Raw genomic sequence first — 20,828 nt, 5'->3', positions numbered from 1 at the left:
TCCTCCCTTTCAGATCACCCAGCTGAAGATTGAGAACAACCCCTTTGCCAAAGGCTTCCGTGGCAGTGATGACATGGAGCTCCACAGGATGTCCAGGATGCAGAGGTAATGTGTACCACCCTCATGGGGACCCTCCCAGGGTCACCAGAGCCACCTGGGCCTTGCTTGGCACGTCCCTGAGCCAGGACATGGTGCCACTCCCTGCCTTGGCATCTGCATGGGTGCTCTACATCAGGTTGTTGAAATATTCCCAGGACATGGAGCCAAAATCCTGGACCTTCTGCTCCCTGGGGAGTTCCTTAATTGCTGGGTGGCAGAGGCAGGAGCTCACTTGTGGGATGCTGTCTTGGCCACAGGGACTGTGCATTTCCTTCAGACATGTCCCCATCCAGAGTAGCCTTTAGCTTTGTACTAAACTCTCCTCTCTGAGGCTGCACATGGACTTAGACCCTTTAAAAACTTGGAGTAGCTGGAAGAAGCTCTGGCCTCCAGACTGTTCCTTTCTCCCAGGTGACAGCGCTTTAAAGACAAAGCTCCCAGCCTTGTTTTGGGAGTAGGGCTTTTAAGCCTGCACCAGCTGCCTCTGGAGGTGGTGGTGGTGGAGAGTCCTGTGCTCTGTTGTTACTGGCTTTGGAGGGGCTTTGGCAGGAGGGGAGCGTTTGCCTGCTGGGTTCTGGATGTGCAGAGCAGGAGCAGAGGTGTGGTGGTTTCAGATTGAAGAAGGAAAGGTTAGAAAATGTTGGGATCTCCAGGGCCAGGTGGCTGAGGAGGCCTTTTAGAATCTCGGGTTTGGCTGCAAGTACTTAAGCTGAAAAGCAAGCCTAAATCTTGTTTGAAAATCCTGTTTAATGTCCTTTTCTAAATGTCAGGCCCTGCTGGTAATTAACTTTGTGCTTTTACCTTCACTTGGAACTTTCTCCGTGTGTCAAGCTGCTTCCTGGTGCAAATGTTTTGCAGGAACGGTGCCATACCCACGATCCTAGCTAAGACAGATGGAGATTCTCAAAAGAGCATTTTCCAGGAGGGGAGGAGCCACTCAGATCCTTTATCCTCTGGCTCCTGCTGGAGGGACCTGCTTTGGGACCTTCTGATGGGAGGGTTTTTCCCACTGCCCACCCAGGAGCCAGCTGTAGGTGGTCACTTCTGCTTGTTGTAGTTGATGATATGAGCGTGGCTCTCCATAGCCAGGAAAATTGTGCTGTCAGGCACCAAATAATTCCTGCAAATATGCCTGGAACCCACCCAAACTGGGCAAATGTCCTCCTGTGTACAAACATGTTCAGACTCAGCCCCAGAAAAGCCAAGATAGATGTATAAAAAAAAGGTATAGGCAGCACTTAATCTGCTCCATCGAAATCATCTCTGTGGGCTCCTGAATGTGCTCTGTGTTCCCTGCCTGCCCTTTCCAGCAGATCCTGGCAGGATCTGTCAATATTTATTTATTTATGGTGGCACTACCCCTTGAAATAGCTCCCCCCACCCCATGCCAGTCTCCCAGCTTCTACTGGAACTTGAGTGATGATGTGTTCTCCCCCCTGCCAATATTTTTTTTTGCTGCCAAACCACCCTTTCATTACAGCCACTGGAAAGATTTGAAGGTTTGGATTCAAGGGGATTTTTTTTTCTGGAGCAGGAGGGAGAAGGTGGAACAGGGAGGACTCTTAGGAAGGGCTCAGTGCCATATGAAGAGCATGGCATCAAGCCACGCTGAGCCCGTGCTAAAAATTGATTGGCATTTTTATGCAGGGGCTGCGGTCACTGATGCAGGGAACAGAAACACTTGGAATATATAAATACACCCACTCAGGGCTGGAAGGGTTAAAATCCTTGCCTTTACTGGATAATTTCTGATGTTCATTTTAATAACTTAGCAGAGGAATGGCTGTGTGCCTTTACAAAGGTGGCATTTTTTTTAAGAGAGGGCAGGATAAGATGATTATAGTAAAATAAAGACCCATTCAAGGTTGCAAATATGTGCCCACCTTTGTGGGTTTTTTATGTAGATATATGAATATATTCAAAATTATATATGAAAATATATAAAACCATATATAAAATCAGTTATATATATAAATAAATTGTAGCTATAAAAAATAGGTTGTGTCTATGAGATAAAGAACCATTCAGGATTGAGAATGTTACAGAACTATGCCCTGCCTTTTGTGGGTTTATATAGATTTAACATATAAATATACATTAAAATGTAATTAAATTTATATGTTGTATATTTTAATATATAAATGTATGTTTATGACGTTTCCCAGTGATGGACTAGTCAGTCTATCCTGGTTTTATGGGAATGATGGGGATTCTCCCCTTGGAGAATATGGTGGGATGCATTTTTAGTGCTATTCCTTCATTAGGAAAAATATCTGGAAAACCCCCACATTTTTATAACAGTTCAGAGCCTTTTGTACCAGAAACTTCTGACCTGACATTCGCCATGGCTTTGAGTCCATCCCTCTCCATGGCTTTCTCTTTTCCAGAGCCTCCCATGTTGGTTTTTTCCTCTTATTTCCCAGAAAGATGGTAATAAGTCTGTCCAGGTAGGACTTCATTCAGGAGTGGTGTGAAGACTTTCAAATTAGTGAAATCCATTCAGGAGAGGATTTCACTAAAAAAGAGAAGCCACGAGCTCCAGAGAGATCCAAATTCCAGTGAATGTTAATTTTCTTCCCACTGCCTTTCTTTCCTGAAGCACAAGAGGTGCCTTCAGCACCTTCTTTGGTAGGATGGACCCTTTGGGAAGAGGAGGTTTTTCAAAGCTTTCAATTTTCTGAGCATGAGGTTGAGTTTTTTATTTTATTGAACATTTAAAAGAAAGGAAAATGCATAGAGGGATGTGAGTTTTACTACATGTGTGGGTCTGGAGCACTGTGAGGGAGCAATTCTGGTCAATTCAGTAACCACTTCTTGCTGCTCATCTGCAGCTCCCATTGTCTGTGGTGGTTCTTATGGGGGCTGAGGAGCTTCTGGAAGGCCCTGGTTATTTTGTAATTTAATACATTTTGTAAATTAATGCAGTTCAACCCTTGAAGCTTCTGTTGGGAAGGTTTTAAGGGTGATGATGATGCCATGAAATGGTGGCTCTTGGCTCCCTCAATGGGTACTCTGAGCCCTTGAAAAGTGACAAAAAAATCCAGAATGCTGCACATGACAGGGAAGAGTGACAGCACAGTCTGATGTTGTGGCTGTGCTTTCTCTGTCAAGGATCACGAGCCAGTTTGCTGCCTTTGGCATTGATCCACAGCAATCTTCTTGGCTCCAGAGGAATTATTCCAGAGATTCCCATGCGTCATTGAGAGCAGAAACAGGGCCAGGCACCGAGGACACAAAATCAGCTCAGTGAGTCAGAGCCAGTGTGACAGAGATGACAGTGCATTTTGGGGTGCCAGCAGAAGAAATGGATGAGCTCTGGTGTTCCTTGGCACTCCAGCATCCTGTTGGACTGGTGGGCACCAGGCTGACTCAAACATATCAGTTTTGGTCTGCTGCAAACCACCTCGTTCTTCTTGTGTCCTCTCACTGCATCTTTAATCCACTTCCATTTCCCAGGTTCTGTCACTGAAATCTCCCAGGGGTCTCCCTCTGTCTGAAACGTTTTCAGTGTGAGATTTGGCATTATAATATCTGCTGGGGAGGGGATGCTTTTCTCCAGCACACATCCCCCAGGAAATATTCCTGATCCTGGTGGAAATGCATTGTGTAGAATTTGACAGAATTCAGATGAAGTCCAAAGGGAAGCTGGGCAGACCTCACTTACTCACAGCTTTTTTGAAGTGAGAAAGCCACTCAAGAAACACAGGGTAGCTGCAGTTTCTGTCACTGACCTTTCTCTGGGATCTCAGCAGCAGGGTTTGATGATGCTCAGCCCAGCACGAAGGGATGAGGTGCTGCCTCTGGCCCACATCTATTCTCCAGCTCCTCTTGTGTTCCTCTTACTCCAACATCTTTTTCTGGAGAAATTTATCTTTTTTATCTTTTTATCTTTTATTTCTGCTAATGAGAGCTCTTGGTCTCTACATGGTTCTTTCCATTGCTGGTTCTTGGATCGGTTCCAGAGATGGCTTTGGGCTGCACTGCTCAGAGGAGTTGCTAACAGGCCACAGGATCATCATGGAATAGTTTGGGTTGAAGGGACCTTAAAGCCCATCTCATCCCACCCCCTGCCACGGGCAGGGACACCTTCACCATCCCAGGTGGCTCCAAGCCCTGTCCAGCCTGGCCTTGGACACTCCCAGGTGCACCCACAGCTTCTCTGGGCACCCTGTGCCAGGGCCTCTCCACCCTCACAGGGGTGGATTTTTTTCAAAGATCCCATCTAAACCTATTCTGTCAATGTGAAGCCATTTCCCCTTTTCCTGTCACTCCAGCCCCTTGTAAACAGTCTCTCTCCAACTCTCTTGTAGGTCACCCTGGAACTTTCTCTTTTCCAGAGAAATTTCCAATCTCAGCTCTCCCAGCAGAGCTGCTCCATCCCTCTGACTATCCTGGTGCCTCCTGGATTTGCTCCAGCAGCTCCAGGTCCTCCCTGTGCTGGGCCCAGGGCTGGGGCCGCTCTGCAGGTGGGGTCTCACCTGAGTGGGGCAGAGCCCTCCCTTGCCCTGCTGCCCATGATGCAGGGGAGGCAGCCCAGGACATGGGAGGTTTTTGGGTGCTGGGGCTCGTCCAGCTCTCCCCCACCAGCACCCCCAATCCCTTCTCCCCAGGGTTGCTCCATCATTTCATCCCCAGCCTGGACTGATCCCAGGATTGTCCCAGCACAGCACCAGCACTTGGCCTTGTTCAGCTGCCTGAGATTCCCAGCCCAGGGATCTTGGAGCCCCTCAGGTCCTGGCAGGAAGGCCAGGACATTTGCTGTGTTGGAGGAGAATGGGGCACTGAACAGACTCTCATATTCCTCATTGGATACTTTGGTTTGTGCTGCTGCACACCCAGCCTCAGGTGTTACTCTCTGTGGGGCAGCTCCACAGTCCCCACACAGAGAGGGGTCGTGTTTAATCAGGGGCTGAGACTGCAGGAAGTCTTCAGTAATTCCTCTCCTACCACGTCCTTTCCTGCTCTAGTTTATCCCCTTCCAGACAGACTCTTGAGAGTGGTTCAATTTTATTTCAATATGTTGGAAATCAGCTGAAATGAATGCACACTGACAACTGGGTTTGGTTTGATTTTTTTTTTTTTCCCTGGGAGATGATCTGTTTATTCCAGGCACTTTTCCCCCCACTTCTTCCTTTTGCTGTGTCTGCTATGGCTGACTTCCACTCCTTCCCTCCTCTTGAGCCTCAGCAGGAAGGACAACAATTGGTGGCTTGGGAACTATAAACCCCAAAGCCATTGAGTTGTGTTTGCACATCTGGAATTGGGGGTTGATTCTGTGCTGGGTAGAGGGGACAGCACTGATGGGGTGACAAATAATTGTCCTTTTGTTGGGACTGCCCAAGGAGGAGTTAAAATCTCTTGGAAATTTGGAAAGAGTGGGGAGGAATCCCTGTGTTCATCCTTGGGCCAGGTTTTACACTAAGATTTCATATTGTGAACAAGATTCAGACAGTTTAGGTATTTCCAAGGCTGCTGTAAAAACATGGAAAGGAAATCCTTTCCCATGTCATGCTTCACCCTGACCTCCAACAGATCCTTGGGATCTAATATTTAATAAGTCTTTTGAAGTCTTGTTGCCATGAGCTACAGCAGCTCTGGAAAGCCTTGAGGTATCCAATGTTTTGTTGCAGTAATATCAGGACTTCTTCTAAATATCTTCTAAAATAACTTGTTTAGGGCCAGTAGGGGTTGGAAGCTTCAATGCAGGAGCTTCCTGATTCTAAACTGTGGATTTTTGAAGAGGTTTTTAACCAGGTTTTTGTCTGGCAGCTTCATTTACTATGCCTTGGCTGGTACATCAGGAAACTTCACATCTGTACATGAAAATATATGGAAAACTTTTATGCTCTTAGAGTGTAGTAATGAGCAAGAAAGTGAACTGGATGTTGCTCTGTGCAGGTCTGAATTTATCATTTTTCCAGTTATTAGTAATTTGCAGTGGCCAACAAGATTTCTGGTTCTGAGATTGCAAAATCATCTTGAATTTGGTCCTTTGAATTCTTTGCTGGCTGTGAGTTGGTGGCAGAAGTGATCTTACAAAACTCTTGAGTCTGTTGAGGTGAGAGCATCACTTGGCCAGGGAAAGGGAAAGTTGTCATGAGAGAAAATGAGAGTGAGTTTCTAATTCCACCTGGCAGAGGTGGGATTTGAGATTTGGGATTGCAGGAGGGATTCACTTGTCAGACCTGATCTGTAGGGTGGGAGTTCCCTGAGGAATTTGAAGTGGAATGTGGGTGCTGCTGGGAAGTTCTGCAGAGCTGCTGTCCAACCCTGTGGATTTGGGAAACCTCTGGCCAGGTGGGAGGCAAGAACAGAGTCCAGACTTCAGCATCAATAGTCTTGGACATCATCCATGATTTCTTTGCCCAAGTTTTAACAAAAATCAAAGTATTACACAGCACCTTGTGCTGCTCCTCCCTGTTCCCTTCTGCTATTTTAATATACTAACTAAATACTCATTATTAGCCTCCAACAGACTTTAAATAGACCAGGGATAGGTTTTTCTTTGTAAATTCTTTTCCCAATCAGCTTTTTAAAGATTTCTTTTAGTTTTGCAATTTTTAAAGCAAAAATGAAAGTAGCCCATTAACACCCCATGTAAAACTAACATTTTGGCCCAGAAGCATCAAGAACCTCATCCTTGCTCTGTGGACAATTTCCTACATCGCTTAAGTCAAGCTTTAATACATTTCTTCCCCCTTCTTACTTCACTACAGGTTATTTTTTGGACAGCGAAATTTCTGGATATGACAGAAACCTTTCATTCTATTAAACTATAGCTCAGGATGACAACTACTACTTTGGGAATATTGACTTTAAAAAAAAAAATTGATCCATTTCAGTTTGCCCTCAGTCTTTCAAAATGATAGGTGTGCACTATCAATGCTGAGGGGGCTCAGGAAAAAATAGAAATATTTTGAGATGATTGATGCTTTAGAAGATACCAAAGATTTATTCAGCTCCTATAAGGAGGAATATGCAGAATTGCAGAGGTAACAGCCTTTGTGAATTGAAAAACATCAAAGAAAGAAAGCTAATATTTTGGATATTTGTGAGACTATTTGGATATTTAGTGAGAAAACACTTTCCTTCATCTCCCTCCTCCAGTAGCTGATTTTTTGGCAAAAATAGCACTCAACCAACATGTTTTGACTGAAACGGAAACATTTCAGTCTGGAGAGAAGTTATTGTGATACCTCCTGGGAATTGCTGTTTGGAAACTTGGTGACTCCAACCTGTTCCTTCTCCTGAGTGATTCCCAGCTCCTGCTGTATCCCCCAGAGCACCACAGTCCTCTCTTCTGGCCATGGAGATCCTCCTGTTCCCTGGGAAATTCTGTAAGGAATCTGGAACCCAACACCCCTGTGCTCTGGCACTTGGGGTTCAAGTATTGCTGGTGCAGACAAACAGCTCCTGCTTGGCCTGAAAGGAGCTGAGCTTCCCTTTGGCCACCAGGAGAAATTCTTCACTGGAAGGGTGGTCAGGCCTTGGGATGGGCTGCCCATGGAGGTGGTGGAGTGTCCATCCCTGCAGGTGCCCAAGGAATGACTGGATGTGGCACCCAGTGCTCTGGTTTAGTTGGCAATGTGTTGATCAGAGGTTGGACTCAACCTTGGAGGTCTCTTCTAACCTTCATGATTCTAGGAAAATAGTTTTTCATCAAGAAATAAAAGCCCTAATCAGGTTGTTCACTTCTTCCTGCTCTCAGCTCTCCATTGGTTTGGGTCAGAAGTATCTGAGGTGGAGATGGCTCCCCACTGTTTGTGTGGGGCTTGGCACAACGAGGGCCTGACCTTTATGGGGTCCCACTGAGAATTTATGGTCAGAAACCCCCATGGAGATCACATTCCAAGGAGACATCCTTTGACAAAGGTCATGGAATCACTGAGGCTGGAGAACACCTCTAGGATTTCATCCAGATTTACCCACTTTGGCCAAATCTACCCGTGAAAGATGTTCCTAAGTGTCACATGGCCTGGCATCATGCCATGAGATGTCCCTCTTTCTCCTCCACTGGAGCTCTCAGGTTCCCATGGGAAACAACACGAGGCTCTGTCATTTTTTGGGAATTGGATGTTGGTTGAGTGGGGCCAAGAGAGACGAACCCAGCCAATCTATGCAGCTGCTCCTCAGGAAGGAGAGCTGGGAGGAACATCCAGGAGTCACCTCCTTGCAGGTGAACTCCTTGGAAGGGAAACAAGGTGGGGATGCAGCTTGGGGTGTCATGTTGGTATAGTTTTCATTGAGGATCACGGTGTGAAGGTGGAACAGGCAGCTCAAATCTATCACCTGGGAGGGCTGGGAGATCCCTTAGAACCCAGAAGATCTGAGGGTCACCCCTGAAGTCTGATGGCCACAGCTCTTGACCTTCCCCAGAAGCTACCAAAGCTGTGCTCCAGCTAAATCTCCTGGTGGAAGTAAGTGCTGGGTGTCCACAGGCAGGTCCTCTGAATGCCACCACAAATCCTGGTATCCACTGCTGCCCTGACTATCCAAGGGATAAATCTCTGCTTCCTCCTGGTCCATCTGTCTTTTCTTTCTTGTGCCCAGCCTGGATTTTAGTTCTGAGCAAGTGCTGCTTCCAGGAGATGAAACCCCACCTTTGGAGCAGGCTGTCCTTGGCAAGCCCCCAGTTCCTGGGCTTGGGAAAGCTTTCATGGCCCAACCAGAGCCACATTTCTTTGGGTTTGAGCTCCTGGGTGAATTTCCCTTCCATTCCAGCTTGGTTGCTGATGTTTCTGGCAGCCAGCACAGCAGTGGTTTGGATGAAAGCTCCCTGCTGGCCTAGGTTTATGATTGCTAGTGTTAAATTTTGCAAATAAGTTCTGAGTTGTACGGTGATAGATCCTCCCTGAGGGGTGTCACTGCAGGTTCAGGGCTCTTCCTCTGCATGGAAGAGGCCAGGTGAGCCTGTGGATGGTATTTAAGGAGCTCCAGCGCAGTGATTTTGGACAGGTGAGGGGGGTACCTCAAAGCCAGCTTGGTCCAATGGTTGCAGATTCAGAGGAGAAAACTTGTATTGGAATCAGCACTTTGTGGCTGCTCTGAGCCTGGGGACACTTTGTAGTGCTGTACTACCTGATCTTTATGCATTTTAGCAAGCCTTTGGGTTCAGGAGGAGACTTCTACCTCACCTGAAGTGTCTGAGACCCCGTTCAGCTCTCCCTGCAGAGCAGGAATCACCTTTGGGGTTGTCACATTGCCAATGTTTTTGGAGAAACATCTCCAAAAAACACCAGAGGGTCTTTGAGGAGAGGGGATTTCCAGCCTGTGTTGGCAAAGCATCCTGACTTCAAACCAGATCTGGGGGCAAGAGAACAATCCAGGCTTTCCCTCCCATCCTGGCTCTGCTGAGGCTCTGGTGTGCATCAAATCCCAGTGATTTATTTATTGCTCTTTTTTGAGCTTGGTCTGTGGTGCAGGGATCTCCCATCCAGGGAGGCTGGAGGCTCCAGGCAAAAGGAATGGGGACAACTACCATAAGGGAAAAAAGTAGACCTAAATATTTAATTAATTTCCAAGTCAGCTTGGCAGAAATGCTGGTTTTATTTACGTGCATGTGCATATTGCAAATACATTACAAACAGTATGTAGCTTATAAATGCTACAATATGTAAATAGAAACCATGTTTATTTTGCTGAAACTGCATTTATGTATTTTATGTGTGTGTATAAAATAGTGGTGGTTGAATTTAAGGGGACTAAAAGGAAAGGGAATAACAAGTTCTGCATGGATAAAGTGTGACGGGCCCGCAGCCTCCAGGGAGGGCTATCTGCATTTCCCTGAAAGCCTAAACAAACTCCATGACACTAATGTGCTGCCTTCATTTATTAATCCTCTGATCTATTTATGAATTGATTGCTTTGCTGACTTGTTCCTCTTCTGTTTCTTTGCTTGTAGTAAAGAGTACCCGGTTGTTCCCAGGAGCACAGTGAGACAAAAAGTGTCCTCGAATCACAGCCCCTTCAGCGGTGAGACCAGGGTCCTTTCTGCCTCCTCCAACCTGGGCTCCCAGTACCAGTGTGAGAATGGGGTGTCCAGCACCTCCCAGGACCTGCTGCCTCCTGCCAACCCCTACCCCATCTCCCAGGAGCACGGCCAGATCTACCACTGCACCAAGAGAAAAGGTCAGAGCTTGCCTGCTCCCTGCTTCGTGTTTTCCCCCTCCCAACATGACTGTCAGCATTGTTCCCTGATGTTTTCCCTTGGACAGCTCCAAGGATAACTGCCTTTGTGGGTAGAAAAACATCAAAGTGAAAGAAAGAGAGTATTTTAGATATTCAGTGAGAAAATATTTTCCTTTGTCTCCCTCCTCCAGTAGCTGATTTTCTGGCAAAAATAGCATGCAACAAATGATGCTGGAGGATGAGCAAGGCATGAGGGTTGTGGGCTGGGAAACTCTAAAATCCCATTTCTGCTGGGTTGGGAATGAGCTGTTTGGAGGGCTGGCAGTGCCTTTCACCCACCATGAATCCACATTTGGAAAGATAGCTGGTGCTGGAGATAAAGATGACTTATCTGCAGCCCCTCAGACAGGGTTAATCTCCAAGTGGAGATACCTTGACAGTTTGTATTTTGCCCAGTTTTCAACTCAAGGCTGTCTCTCAGTTGGGAGACAGTTTTCTGTCTGCAGAAATGCTCAGGCCTGGCATTGAAACCCATGATATCCATGGTCCTTTAGGAGCTTTAGGGATCAAACTGTGAGAGTTTTCCAATGGCTGCTCAGCTCGTCCTGCCGGGAAGAGCCCCCTAATAGTGCTGGGATAATTGTTCTGGGCAGGCATGAGGGGTCTGTGGTCTCTCCCCTCCTCTCCCAGAGCAATGGGAATGCTTCAAAGCAGCACCACTTGTAGGACTGAGATAGCAAAAGCTTTAGATCAGTTTTACTTGGAAACAAATAGGGGATTTCCAGGGCTGGATGCAACAAGGGGTGGGCAGGAGCTGTTTTCTGCCAGCCCTGTTGGCCTTCTTGGGATTTCCTCTATGGAGAAGCTACCAGAAGGCAGCAAGCACCAAGGCAGCAGGAATTTCTCCCCACAGCAGAGCCCTTCCCGCTTCCCTGCACCACCCTATCAGTCAGACACATGTCATTATTTTTAGCAACATAACCCCTGGAGCACTGGGATGTGCAGACACACAGTCTAAGGTAGGGAGGGCTGGGAAGTGCTGGCAGAGGAGGCAGGAGGGCAGTGGAAATCTCTCCCATGTCCTTGGTGAATCCCCCAGATATTGTAGGCTGTGTATAGGTATGCAAAGTAAAAAAAAATAACCGAATCCTAATAGAAAGAAATCCTAATATTTTCCTGAGGTAAACAGTGGAAAACAGGTGGCATTTTCTGTCCCCTCCAGGTGACTGTGCTCACATAGAATGTGCCAGAGCAGGGATTGGAAATGGGCATGCTGGCTGTAAGGCAGGGAATAAGGAGATGCCCAAAGTGTCCCCCAGGTCAGAGGGGGGTGTGTGGCCTGTTTAACCCTTGCACTGCTGTGGGGTGAGGTGCTGGGCTGCTGCAAAGCCCCACTGCTGGTGCTGGAAGGTGATCCCTCCTCAGCGCTGGGAGCTGCAGCTCCTGGGAGCCCTTTCTCAGTTCCTCCATCCCAGGAGCTGAGCTCTCACCTCTGCTCTTCCCCCTTTTACAAAACTAACCAAAACAAGCTGGCCCAAATGACAACCAGCCCCTGGGACAATCCCTGCCTGCTGCGTGTCCCTGCCCCGCGGGGCAATTCATCATTCGCCTCCACATCAGAACGTGATAAGGAACCAACAGAGGTTTCCTTCCAGTTTTGGGATTCCCGCTAAGTGCTGTCTCCATGGGTGGTTTCCCTCAATCCCCCAATTATCTCACTTCCTCTTATTGTCACAAAAGGCACGGCTATCTGCCCTGGAATAAAGCTCCCCGGCCCTCTTGGCCTGCGTGGCCCAGTGCGGGGACAGGCCCGGGGAGGCCTCGTCTCCCCTCCTTATCTCTGCCATGCCCTGAGTGGCACAAGCAGTTAAGGGCCTTTTATCAGAGCCGCCAAAGGCTTTAATCAAAGAGGAGCAGCGTCCTGCCCGACACCAGCGGCTTCTTCCTCGAGGCTGGGTGTCCCGGCAGCCTGAGCCTCCGCTCTCCTCCCTGAGCCTTCTTCTCTCCCCTCCCCGTGCCTTTGGTAAATGGAAAACAGCCACCAGGGCTTAGAGGAAAGAAACACAAAGTTAATGGGAACCAGAGAGCCAGCCTGGGCTGCCAAGCAGCTCTTTGCGAAGTGAAATTAATTAAAAGGAAAAAAAAAATCACTAGAGATGAGCGATTCGGGTTGGATAAATCAGAGCGTGATCCAAGGTTTCATGTCACTGAGCATGGAACTTCCTTCCAGCACCAGCAAGGATCTTTGTTGGACATGGGAAAATAATCCTATGTATGATATTCCTCTTTTTTTTTTGCTGTTCCAGCCTCTCATTTCTGAGTTTTCCCTCACAGTTCTCCTGCTTTCCTACATTTGTGCTTAACAGTTAACAAGCCTCACCACCTCAGAAAACTCAAAAGCAAGAGTTTATCTGCTCCTACTGTCCCTCTGTCCATTTTCTGGACTGGAAATCTTATTGATTGTGTTGGACTATCCACTCCCCAAGCACTGACTCCTCCTCAGGCAGTTTAGGATTTATCTCAAGCGGATTATTTCCTTTCCCAAGGCTGTGGTTACGGATAAGTGCTCTCGGGGGCAGAGGGCAGTTCAGCTGGCTTTGAGACCAGCTGCTGTCTGCATCTTCTGGGGTGAATTCCAAGCCAGTCTCCTTCCAGCTTTGACATCTCCTGAACTTTCTCTGCCTCCTCTTCAATCAGAGCCAAGCCTTGGGTTAGGCTCACTTAGGGACAGGTCTGTGTTCACCCAACTCAAAGGAACCTTGTTCAACTTCTGCTTTCCTGGTGACCTAAGGCAAGGATAAGTCTCTGTGGCTGGCAGTGTTGTTCTTAGCTGTCAAGGCAAGATGGATTCACTGTGGAGATCTGATATGGAATTACATTAGGGGAGAGCAGCGGGGCTGCCAGGGGATGTTATCTCTGAAGGCTCCCCTGCTTAGGGAGGTGATGCTCTCCTGGCGGAGGAAGGAAGGAAGGACACATCCCAGAGCTCCTAATCTGGTGATTCCTGGAGTGCAGGTGGGAGGGCAGGGTCACAGCATTGGGAATGACCCCAGTGCACTGCAGTGGGGTCAGTGTTCCAGGAATGGGGAATGGCAAGGATCATCCTGCCTCGCATCCCAGCCCCATACTGGGATTACTGATGGCACATGACAAAGTCACTGGTCTTGAGAGGATGGACTACCTTCAACCCTGGGTCTCATCAAGGAGTGGTCTCAGCTCTTGATGTGGATTTTTAGGCTGACACAAACAGCAGTTGGAGCTTTGTCTTTTTTTCTGGTTGTTCTCCACCTCTTCCTCTCCCATTGTTGTGCTTGGACAAGCCCAAAAGGCCTCACCAGCAGGCAGCTTGCCTTGTGTCTTTCATTTAGCCCCACATCCCAGTTCAGATACTGGGCCTGGTTTTCCCTTGTATTATCCTCTCTCTCAGATATCCTGTGGACTAAATAGTCATCCCTCTAAACCTCTGCTCCCTCCCAGCCTTACACAATCCCAACCACTTGGCAGATTTCTGGGATGCTTGTGATGCTGAACAGGAGGCAACTGGAACAGGCTCTCCCTGGGGAGGTTATAAAAGTTGTCAAGTTGGCACTCTGAGGGAGAAGGGGGACGTGGCAGAATCCACTGGCTCCAACCGGTGAGGACCGTGTCCTTCAGCCCCCTGACTTGGACATCACCCTGGGGAAGGATTTATTTTTCATCTCCTTCCGCTCTGATGAGGTCAGTGCTGGTACAGCAATGCCTTTCCACCTTCTCCTCAAGAACAGGCACTGTCAGTGTGCACAGACCTCTTTGTTGACTGAACCAACTTCTGCCACATCTCACCCAGCTCTGTTTTTTCACTCAAAGAATCTGTAGGACAAAACTCAGGCATGGGCTGTCTCCTTGGAGGACACACTGCTCACCCTGCTGATGTTTGGAGATGAGATGAGCTGCCCAAGGCTCAAGCTGTGCTGCAGCTGGAGAGATGCAGTGGAGCCCAGGGCAGGGTGGCTGTGGGACACTGAGGGTGAGCAAGGGACTCCCTGCATGGGGAAGAGATGTTCAGGGAGCTGGGGTGTACCCAGGTCTTGCTGAGCAGCCACATTCTTGTGGCACTGTAGTTTGATATCCCTAATGAGGAAAGGCTGAGGGAGCTGGGCCAGTCTTGACTAAGAGGGGACTCCATCAGTGCCTTCAGGGAGGTGCCAGGGGATGGACCAGGCTCTGCTCCATGGTGTCCAGCAGCAGGACAACAGGCAGGAACTGATGCTTGGGAGGTTCCACCTGAACATGAGGAAGGACATCTTTCCAGCCAGGATGCCCAGGAGGGTGTGGAGTCTCCTCTCTGGAGATATTCCAGAATTTTCTGGACACAATCCTGTGCCATGTGCTCTGGTATGACCCTGCTGGAGCAGGGAGGTTGGACCAGATAAGCCACAGTGGTCCCTTCCAAGCTGGCCATTCTCTGAACTCCCTCTCCTGTCAGAGGTGCCTGCTGTGCCTCTGCAGGGAGTGCTGGCAGCTTGCTGCCTGTGGAAAAGATTCCAGCTTTTGGGGGCTGGATTGTCCCTGTCCCACAGCCCTGTTGTGTTCAGTGCAACACAGCCATATCACAAACATGAGATGGAGCTGGAATGGCTGGCATGTCTTAAGTTCCATGTCCTAGGATTTAGGACTTATTTCTCCTTTAGAGATGTTCATTTTGATTGAATCTGCCTTGTCCTTTTCTTCTTGGACAACCTTTGTCACTCTTGCAGCCTGGTATTAGCTCTTCAGGCTTGTGCCAGATCCGTGCTGGAATCCAGACTGGATAAAACAACAGAGTTAGTGATAATCACCCATTGTGTGTCCCTCACAAAGTCAGGATGAACCTCCTGTAACGCCGTAGAAGTGCGGGTGAGATTTGAAAACCAAAGGAGTCATGTCCCATTCTTCATTGTCTTCCACCCTGGGGAGATGAGCTCTCCTGATTTACACCAAGGGGGAAGAGGGAGGCCCAGCACACCCTGAAGTCCAGAGGCTTTCCATGTTTGCATTTCATTCTACGTGGCCCGAATCTTGGAATTGGGAAAATTCCATTTAAAAAGCCATTTGCGTGGTATTTACAGCCCAGCTGGAAGTAGTAAATACCGGAAATCTTGGAAGCGCTCGTGCTCTCGCTCGAGCTCCTTCATTAGATAGATCATCAAATTCCTTGTGAGGGAGCCAGTTTCCAGCCCATTCTTCAGGCTCCGTTTTCCTTGGATTCACTTCAGAGCAGCTTCTCCCTGGCGCTGGCAGCTCCCCCTGCTTGGCAGCACCTCCTGCTTTTTGAGGTTTGTGCAGCATCGAGGGGCTGCTCCCTAGAGCTGATCACCACCCTTGGCTTCCAAGAATAGCAGCAACAGGGGGAGATGGTCAGGATATCTCCCAGGATAGCAAACAGCTCCTCTGAGGGCTCAGTGGCACCTGAAAAAGGACAAGGAGCTGCTGTCGGGGAACCAACATAGGAATCAAACCCTGAGCAGGCAGTTACGTATTGCCAGTGTCCTGCTTACGCTGATAGGAGGAGGTAAGAGGACCTTCAGGGACAGGATTCTCCCTTGAGCTGCACTGTCCAGGCTCCAGAGCCCGTGAGGATGAATTGAAACTGCAGCCTTTGGCATTGCATGAGAGACCTGTTGGTCTTGTGCTCCTTTTGTCATTGAGGACGTTCCCTTTCCACCCTAAAGCTGCTCCACACACCCTGGGGATGCCCTGCAGCTGCTCTGTGCTGGCTCTGATCTCCTCTGTGAGGAGGGGTGGGACAAGACCAGAGAGCATGGACTGCTGTAAATCCCCCAGGCAGCTCCAGCTGAGGCTCTCTGCTCTGCACCATCCCACCTCAGGATGCACATGGACCATTCTTTTCCCTCTCTAGCACTTTGAGGCTCCATAAATGGGAAAATCACTGGGAAGAGGGGCAGGAGGACAGGCAGAAGATGTTAGGGCAGCCTGGAACCCTTTGTTAGTGCCTAGGTCCTGTTTGGAGATGGGAACAAGGTCCTTACACACTTTAAAATCCCTTTCCACATAAAACCTCAGGGAACCTGGCTCTGGGGGGACCAGCAGAGTGATCCTGAGAGCTTATAGTAGAACAGAGGGCACTTATGGGGTGAAATCCTGGTTGGCTTTGTTGTTTTCTCTTCACCTGTGATAGATTCTGGAAGTGGTTCTGTGACACTGCAGTTCTGCCCAGCTGGGCTGTGGCAGGCAGTGAAATGTCTGGGCTAAATGGAAAAATCAGCAAGCTCAGGTTGTAAGTCAGGCTGTTTTACACCATGGAAAAACAGAGTTTGACTGGTTTGTGTTGTATATTTAAAAAAATCAAAATAAAATAAACAGTCAAACCCCAAGCCAATGATTTCTGGTGCCAGCAGAGTGATGCGGTTTAATGCTGAAAACTTTATTAGCAGAACAATGCTGCATTTTACAAGACATTGTTTTTCCACCCCAGTGTTCTTATTACTCAGCGGTGGGTCAGGAATCCAAACTTTTTACACTGTCCATAAAAGCTCCAGCTCAGGCTGCTCTTCCAGATGTACCTCCTGTCATGGAGCTGAGATCAGGAGAGAGGTTACACCTGTGCCTCCAGCTTTTGGCTTTCAGGGCACCCCATCCTGTCCCCTGCTCCTACATAAATTGGACCTGAGCTGCATTGAGGAGGATGACACATTCCTGCATCTCCCTGCTCATTGTTTCAGCTGGTTTCAAAAATGGGATGGAATTGCTCATTTATCTCATCCTGCTTCCCACCCCAGTGTACAGGGAAGGCAGAGGAGAAACTTGATAATCAGGGCTCTGCATTGCTGAGATGAAGGAGCCAGGCTTTGATGTTGTCAGGAAGAACAAAATGGGACTGTGGCTTTCCAGCTGAATTTATGCTATTCCAGAGCCAAAGGCCACTGTGGGGATGTCCCCCTGGTGTTCCTCAGGACCTGCTCTTTGTGGGATTGTGGGACCAGGATGGACAGCAGCAGTTGTTCCAGCTGGACTCTGAAGACCCCTGGGTGGGAGCAAGGGGTTGTTTTACATGCAGAGAGGGTGCAGCTTCCAGGAGAGCCCTCGTGGCTGTCAGGGCAATAAAGGTTATGTGCATGTGTGTGTGTTTAGATGAAACAAAAGATGCCTGCACTGCCCACCTGCCCCTCCTGAAGGTGTGACAAGAGCATTCCCCTCAGAGCAGCCTGGCAGCAACACCTCTGTGCCTCTTGTGGGGCATATGCTCTTAGTCCTCCTTTCTGTGCAACTGCTTGGGGTTTGTTTCCCCACTGTATTTTGGGGGTGGAAAAAATTACAGCTCAAAACACGTTCGTGGAGAAAAATTGTAAAGGGTAACTTGTTCCAAATTTCTTTCAAATCTGACCCCTGTTCAAAGGGTGCAGCCAGGACAGCTCTAACCAAGTGGGATGTTTTCCTGCCTGCACCAGAAATCTTGTTTTTGAAGCAGCAGCAGCAAAGTTAATCCATGTCAGAACAGCTCCCCTTCCCTTGCCACACTGTCCTTAAAATCTCTTGGTGAAGTACTCATCCTTGGGAATTTTGCCATCTATTCCAGCAGAGTTGGATTTCATTTGATGACCCTGTGAATGAATAAATAAGTGCACATTCATTTATTCATTTGGCCTCACCCTGGAGATTTCACCTAAATTGTTTATCTCCTTCCCTCGGCTGGCCTGGGATGCTGCAGGAAACAAAGGGCTCTGCAAGATGTGCCTAGTTGTTTCTAGCTGTGAAATTTACTTTTCTCCTTTGTTCCCCTTGGCTCCAGCACATGGCCCTGTGTGGATTTATGTGCCCACAGCCCTGTGAGGATTTATGTGCCCAGCTGCCTTGGCACAGCTAAAGGCTGGGGCTGTCAAACTCCAAATCTGATTGTCCCAACCGTGCCATCGCTGGTGCTCTCTTGGGAGGATTTTTATTGTGATCTCCTTTTTTGTCTCTTTTTATCATTTATACTTTATCATGGAAACATTTTGTTGTAAAGGATTTGAGTTGACAGCATCAGCTCTGAGCCTCCTGGGGGACAGGGGTGCAGAGGTCACAGGCAGATGTTATTCCTCAGGTAAAAGTGGCAGCAGGAAGGAGATGGGGGAGCATGTGGGGGGATCACCAAGAAAGATAAACCTCAGGATCCCTCCAGCATCTTGATTTTCCTCCCAGAGCTCCTGGATAATCCCTTCTCTGCTCTAGCAGAGAGGGCCAAGTGCAAGGCTTGGTTTCCACAGGATAGATTGAGATCAGTTCCAGGGAAATGATGGGAATTTGCACCAAGGGAAGTGTCAGATTGTCCTCAGTAAAACCAGGACTGCAGAGAGGGAGGTTCAGCCTCGGGCACGTTATCATTGGTGGTTACCAGGCCTTTTCTCTCCCAACAGATGAGGAATGTTCCACCACCGAGCATCCCTACAAGAAGCCCTACATGGAAACCTCTCCAGCAGACGAGGACCCTTTCTACAGGTCCAGTTACCCTCAGCAGCAGGGACTGAACACGTCGTACAGGACTGAGTCGGCGCAGCGCCAGGCCTGCATGTACGCCAGCTCTGCGCCACCCACGGAGCCCGTGCCCAGCCTGGAGGACATCAGCTGTAACACGTGGCCCAGCGTGCCCTCGTACAGCAGTTGCACAGTGTCTGCCATGCAGCCCATGGACAGGTTACCCTACCAGCATTTCTCTGCCCACTTCACCTCGGGGCCGCTCATGCCCCGCCTGGGCAGCGTGGCCAACCACACGTCGCCCCAAATCGCAGACACCCACAGCATGTTCCAGCACCAAAGCTCTCACCAGCCCATCGTCAGGCAGTGTGGACCTCAAACGGGCATCCAGTCCCCTCCCAGCAGCCTCCAGCCGGCAGAATTCCTGTATTCCCACGGCGTGCCTCGAACCCTGTCGCCCCACCAGTACCACTCGGTGCACGGCGTGGGGATGGTGCCAGAGTGGAGTGAGAACAGCTAACCAGGGGGGCAGGGAATGCCAGAGCCACGGGAAAATCCCAGCAAATGGGAGAAGGAAAAGGAAAAGAATCCCCCTGTTGATAACAAAGCGTTCTGCAAGACTCCTTGAAGTGAATGTTCACCGCCAGCACTCGAGAGGGACGGACACTGACTGAAACCACGGCTGGGAGCCATCGGCCTCGCCGTGACTTGCCCTGACCCCCCTTTTGTTTTCTTTTGTTTCAAAAGAAAAGCCAACAGCCCAGCACACTTCTGTCCCTCCACGGTCCCACCCAGTTTGTGTTGCTGCCACCACCCTCGTCCCCCCCTGCCCTTCTGCTCTTTTTGTTCTCCAAGGGACACCAAACTCCTGCTGCCTTTCTCACCACGGTCAAAATGCTTGAACGAGAACAATTAGGATGTTACTTTTTTTTTTTTTTTTGTGGTGTTGATGTTGACAATGTTATATAATAAATAATAATATATATTTTTTTTCTTTCCATTTTCTCAGAAAAAAAAAAGAAAAAAGACACCGGCCCTTCTTACCAAGGGTGAATTTTGGAGTGGTGTTTCTTTTTTTTTTTTAGGTAGTGTTATCTTTACTTTTCAACAGAAAGAGGTACTGAGAACCCCCAAATAAATAAATCCAGTACCTACCTCACCCAGGCATTGTACCAAGAGTGAAATTACTCCCACAAGGAGCTGTGTTTCCTTACAAATTCCCCAAAATTCTCTCCAGGAACCATTCCATAAACCATCCCCTCATCTCCTTTCCCATTTGTAATTCTCTCACTCCTCTTCCCTTCCCATCTCCTGGTCTTTCCTGGTCCCTCAGCCGTCTCTGACAGAAGCATGGGGTTATTTCCAAGCTTGCAAACATCCCCAGCTTGAGTCCTGCTGGATTTTTAGCAGCATGTGGAAAGCCAGGCTCTGAGCCAGCTGCCACAGGGGGAGAGGGGGGAGAGGATGCAGACACTGAGAGGAAAAAGTTTGCTCACCAAAATGACGATGACGCTTGTTTGCAATCCCAGGCTTTCATTTTCTCCTGTGTTCCTTTGCTTCCTCTCCAAAAGAAAAAGGAATAAAAAAAGGGATATCAGTCTGGGTGCGTGAAGTGAGATATTAAATAAATGTGTTTAAAAGGGGCAGAAAGTGATCATGAGAGACTGGGAGCGGTGGAGGCAAAAAGAGAAGGAAAAGCAAAATTGTGCAAGGAAAAATGTCTACTGCAGAATATTTCAGGTGTAAAATTTCCTGGTCCTATTTATTTATACGTGGGATTTCCAATAACTCCAAGGATGTCACAAAAGCAGCTGATTCCAAGAGGTTCAAATTTTTATTGAAATGGAAATTTGCTTTCTTTTCTTCTTTTTTTTTCTCTCCAAGCTGTGCACACTCTATATAATTTACATATATTTTTAATTAAAAGTAATTCTAATTAACTAAAGAGGTATACCTGTGTGTGAGCCTCTGGGAATGTGGGTAGAATGTTGGGAATTCTGATCTGGGAGGGAATACAGACAAGTACCCAAAGCCTTGGAGCTAAGGAAAAAAAAAATAATCCCTACCTAGCTGTGCTCTCCCATTTTTGTGTGCCACTTTATGGCTAATAAATACCACACACTCTCAATGGCAAGGGAGTGCCCACCTATTCTTTATGTATTTTCAGG

The 20,828-nt window shown here is 48.3% G+C and overlaps 1 protein-coding gene across 1 annotated transcript in view; it reads left to right on the top strand.

The window, feature by feature from the left end:
• TBX5 (T-box transcription factor 5) overlaps positions 1-19,180 on the top strand; it is a 35,982-nt gene extending 16,802 nt beyond the window's left edge. Inside the window, exons 6-8 of the mRNA XM_066562326.1 lie at positions 14-105; positions 10,001-10,227; positions 18,603-19,180. Of these exons, the coding sequence (XP_066418423.1) occupies positions 14-105; positions 10,001-10,227; positions 18,603-19,180 (897 nt within the window). The remainder of the gene's footprint in view (positions 1-13; positions 106-10,000; positions 10,228-18,602) is intronic.
• Positions 19,181-20,828: the final 1,648 nt, after the last annotated feature.

The sequence above is a fragment of the Molothrus aeneus genome, chromosome 18, assembly GCF_037042795.1.
Source record: "Molothrus aeneus isolate 106 chromosome 18, BPBGC_Maene_1.0, whole genome shotgun sequence".
NCBI classification, from domain to species: Eukaryota; Metazoa; Chordata; class Aves; order Passeriformes; family Icteridae; genus Molothrus; species Molothrus aeneus.
Note: the sequence above shows the minus strand (reverse complement) of the source record. Positions and strands in the feature narration are given on the sequence as shown.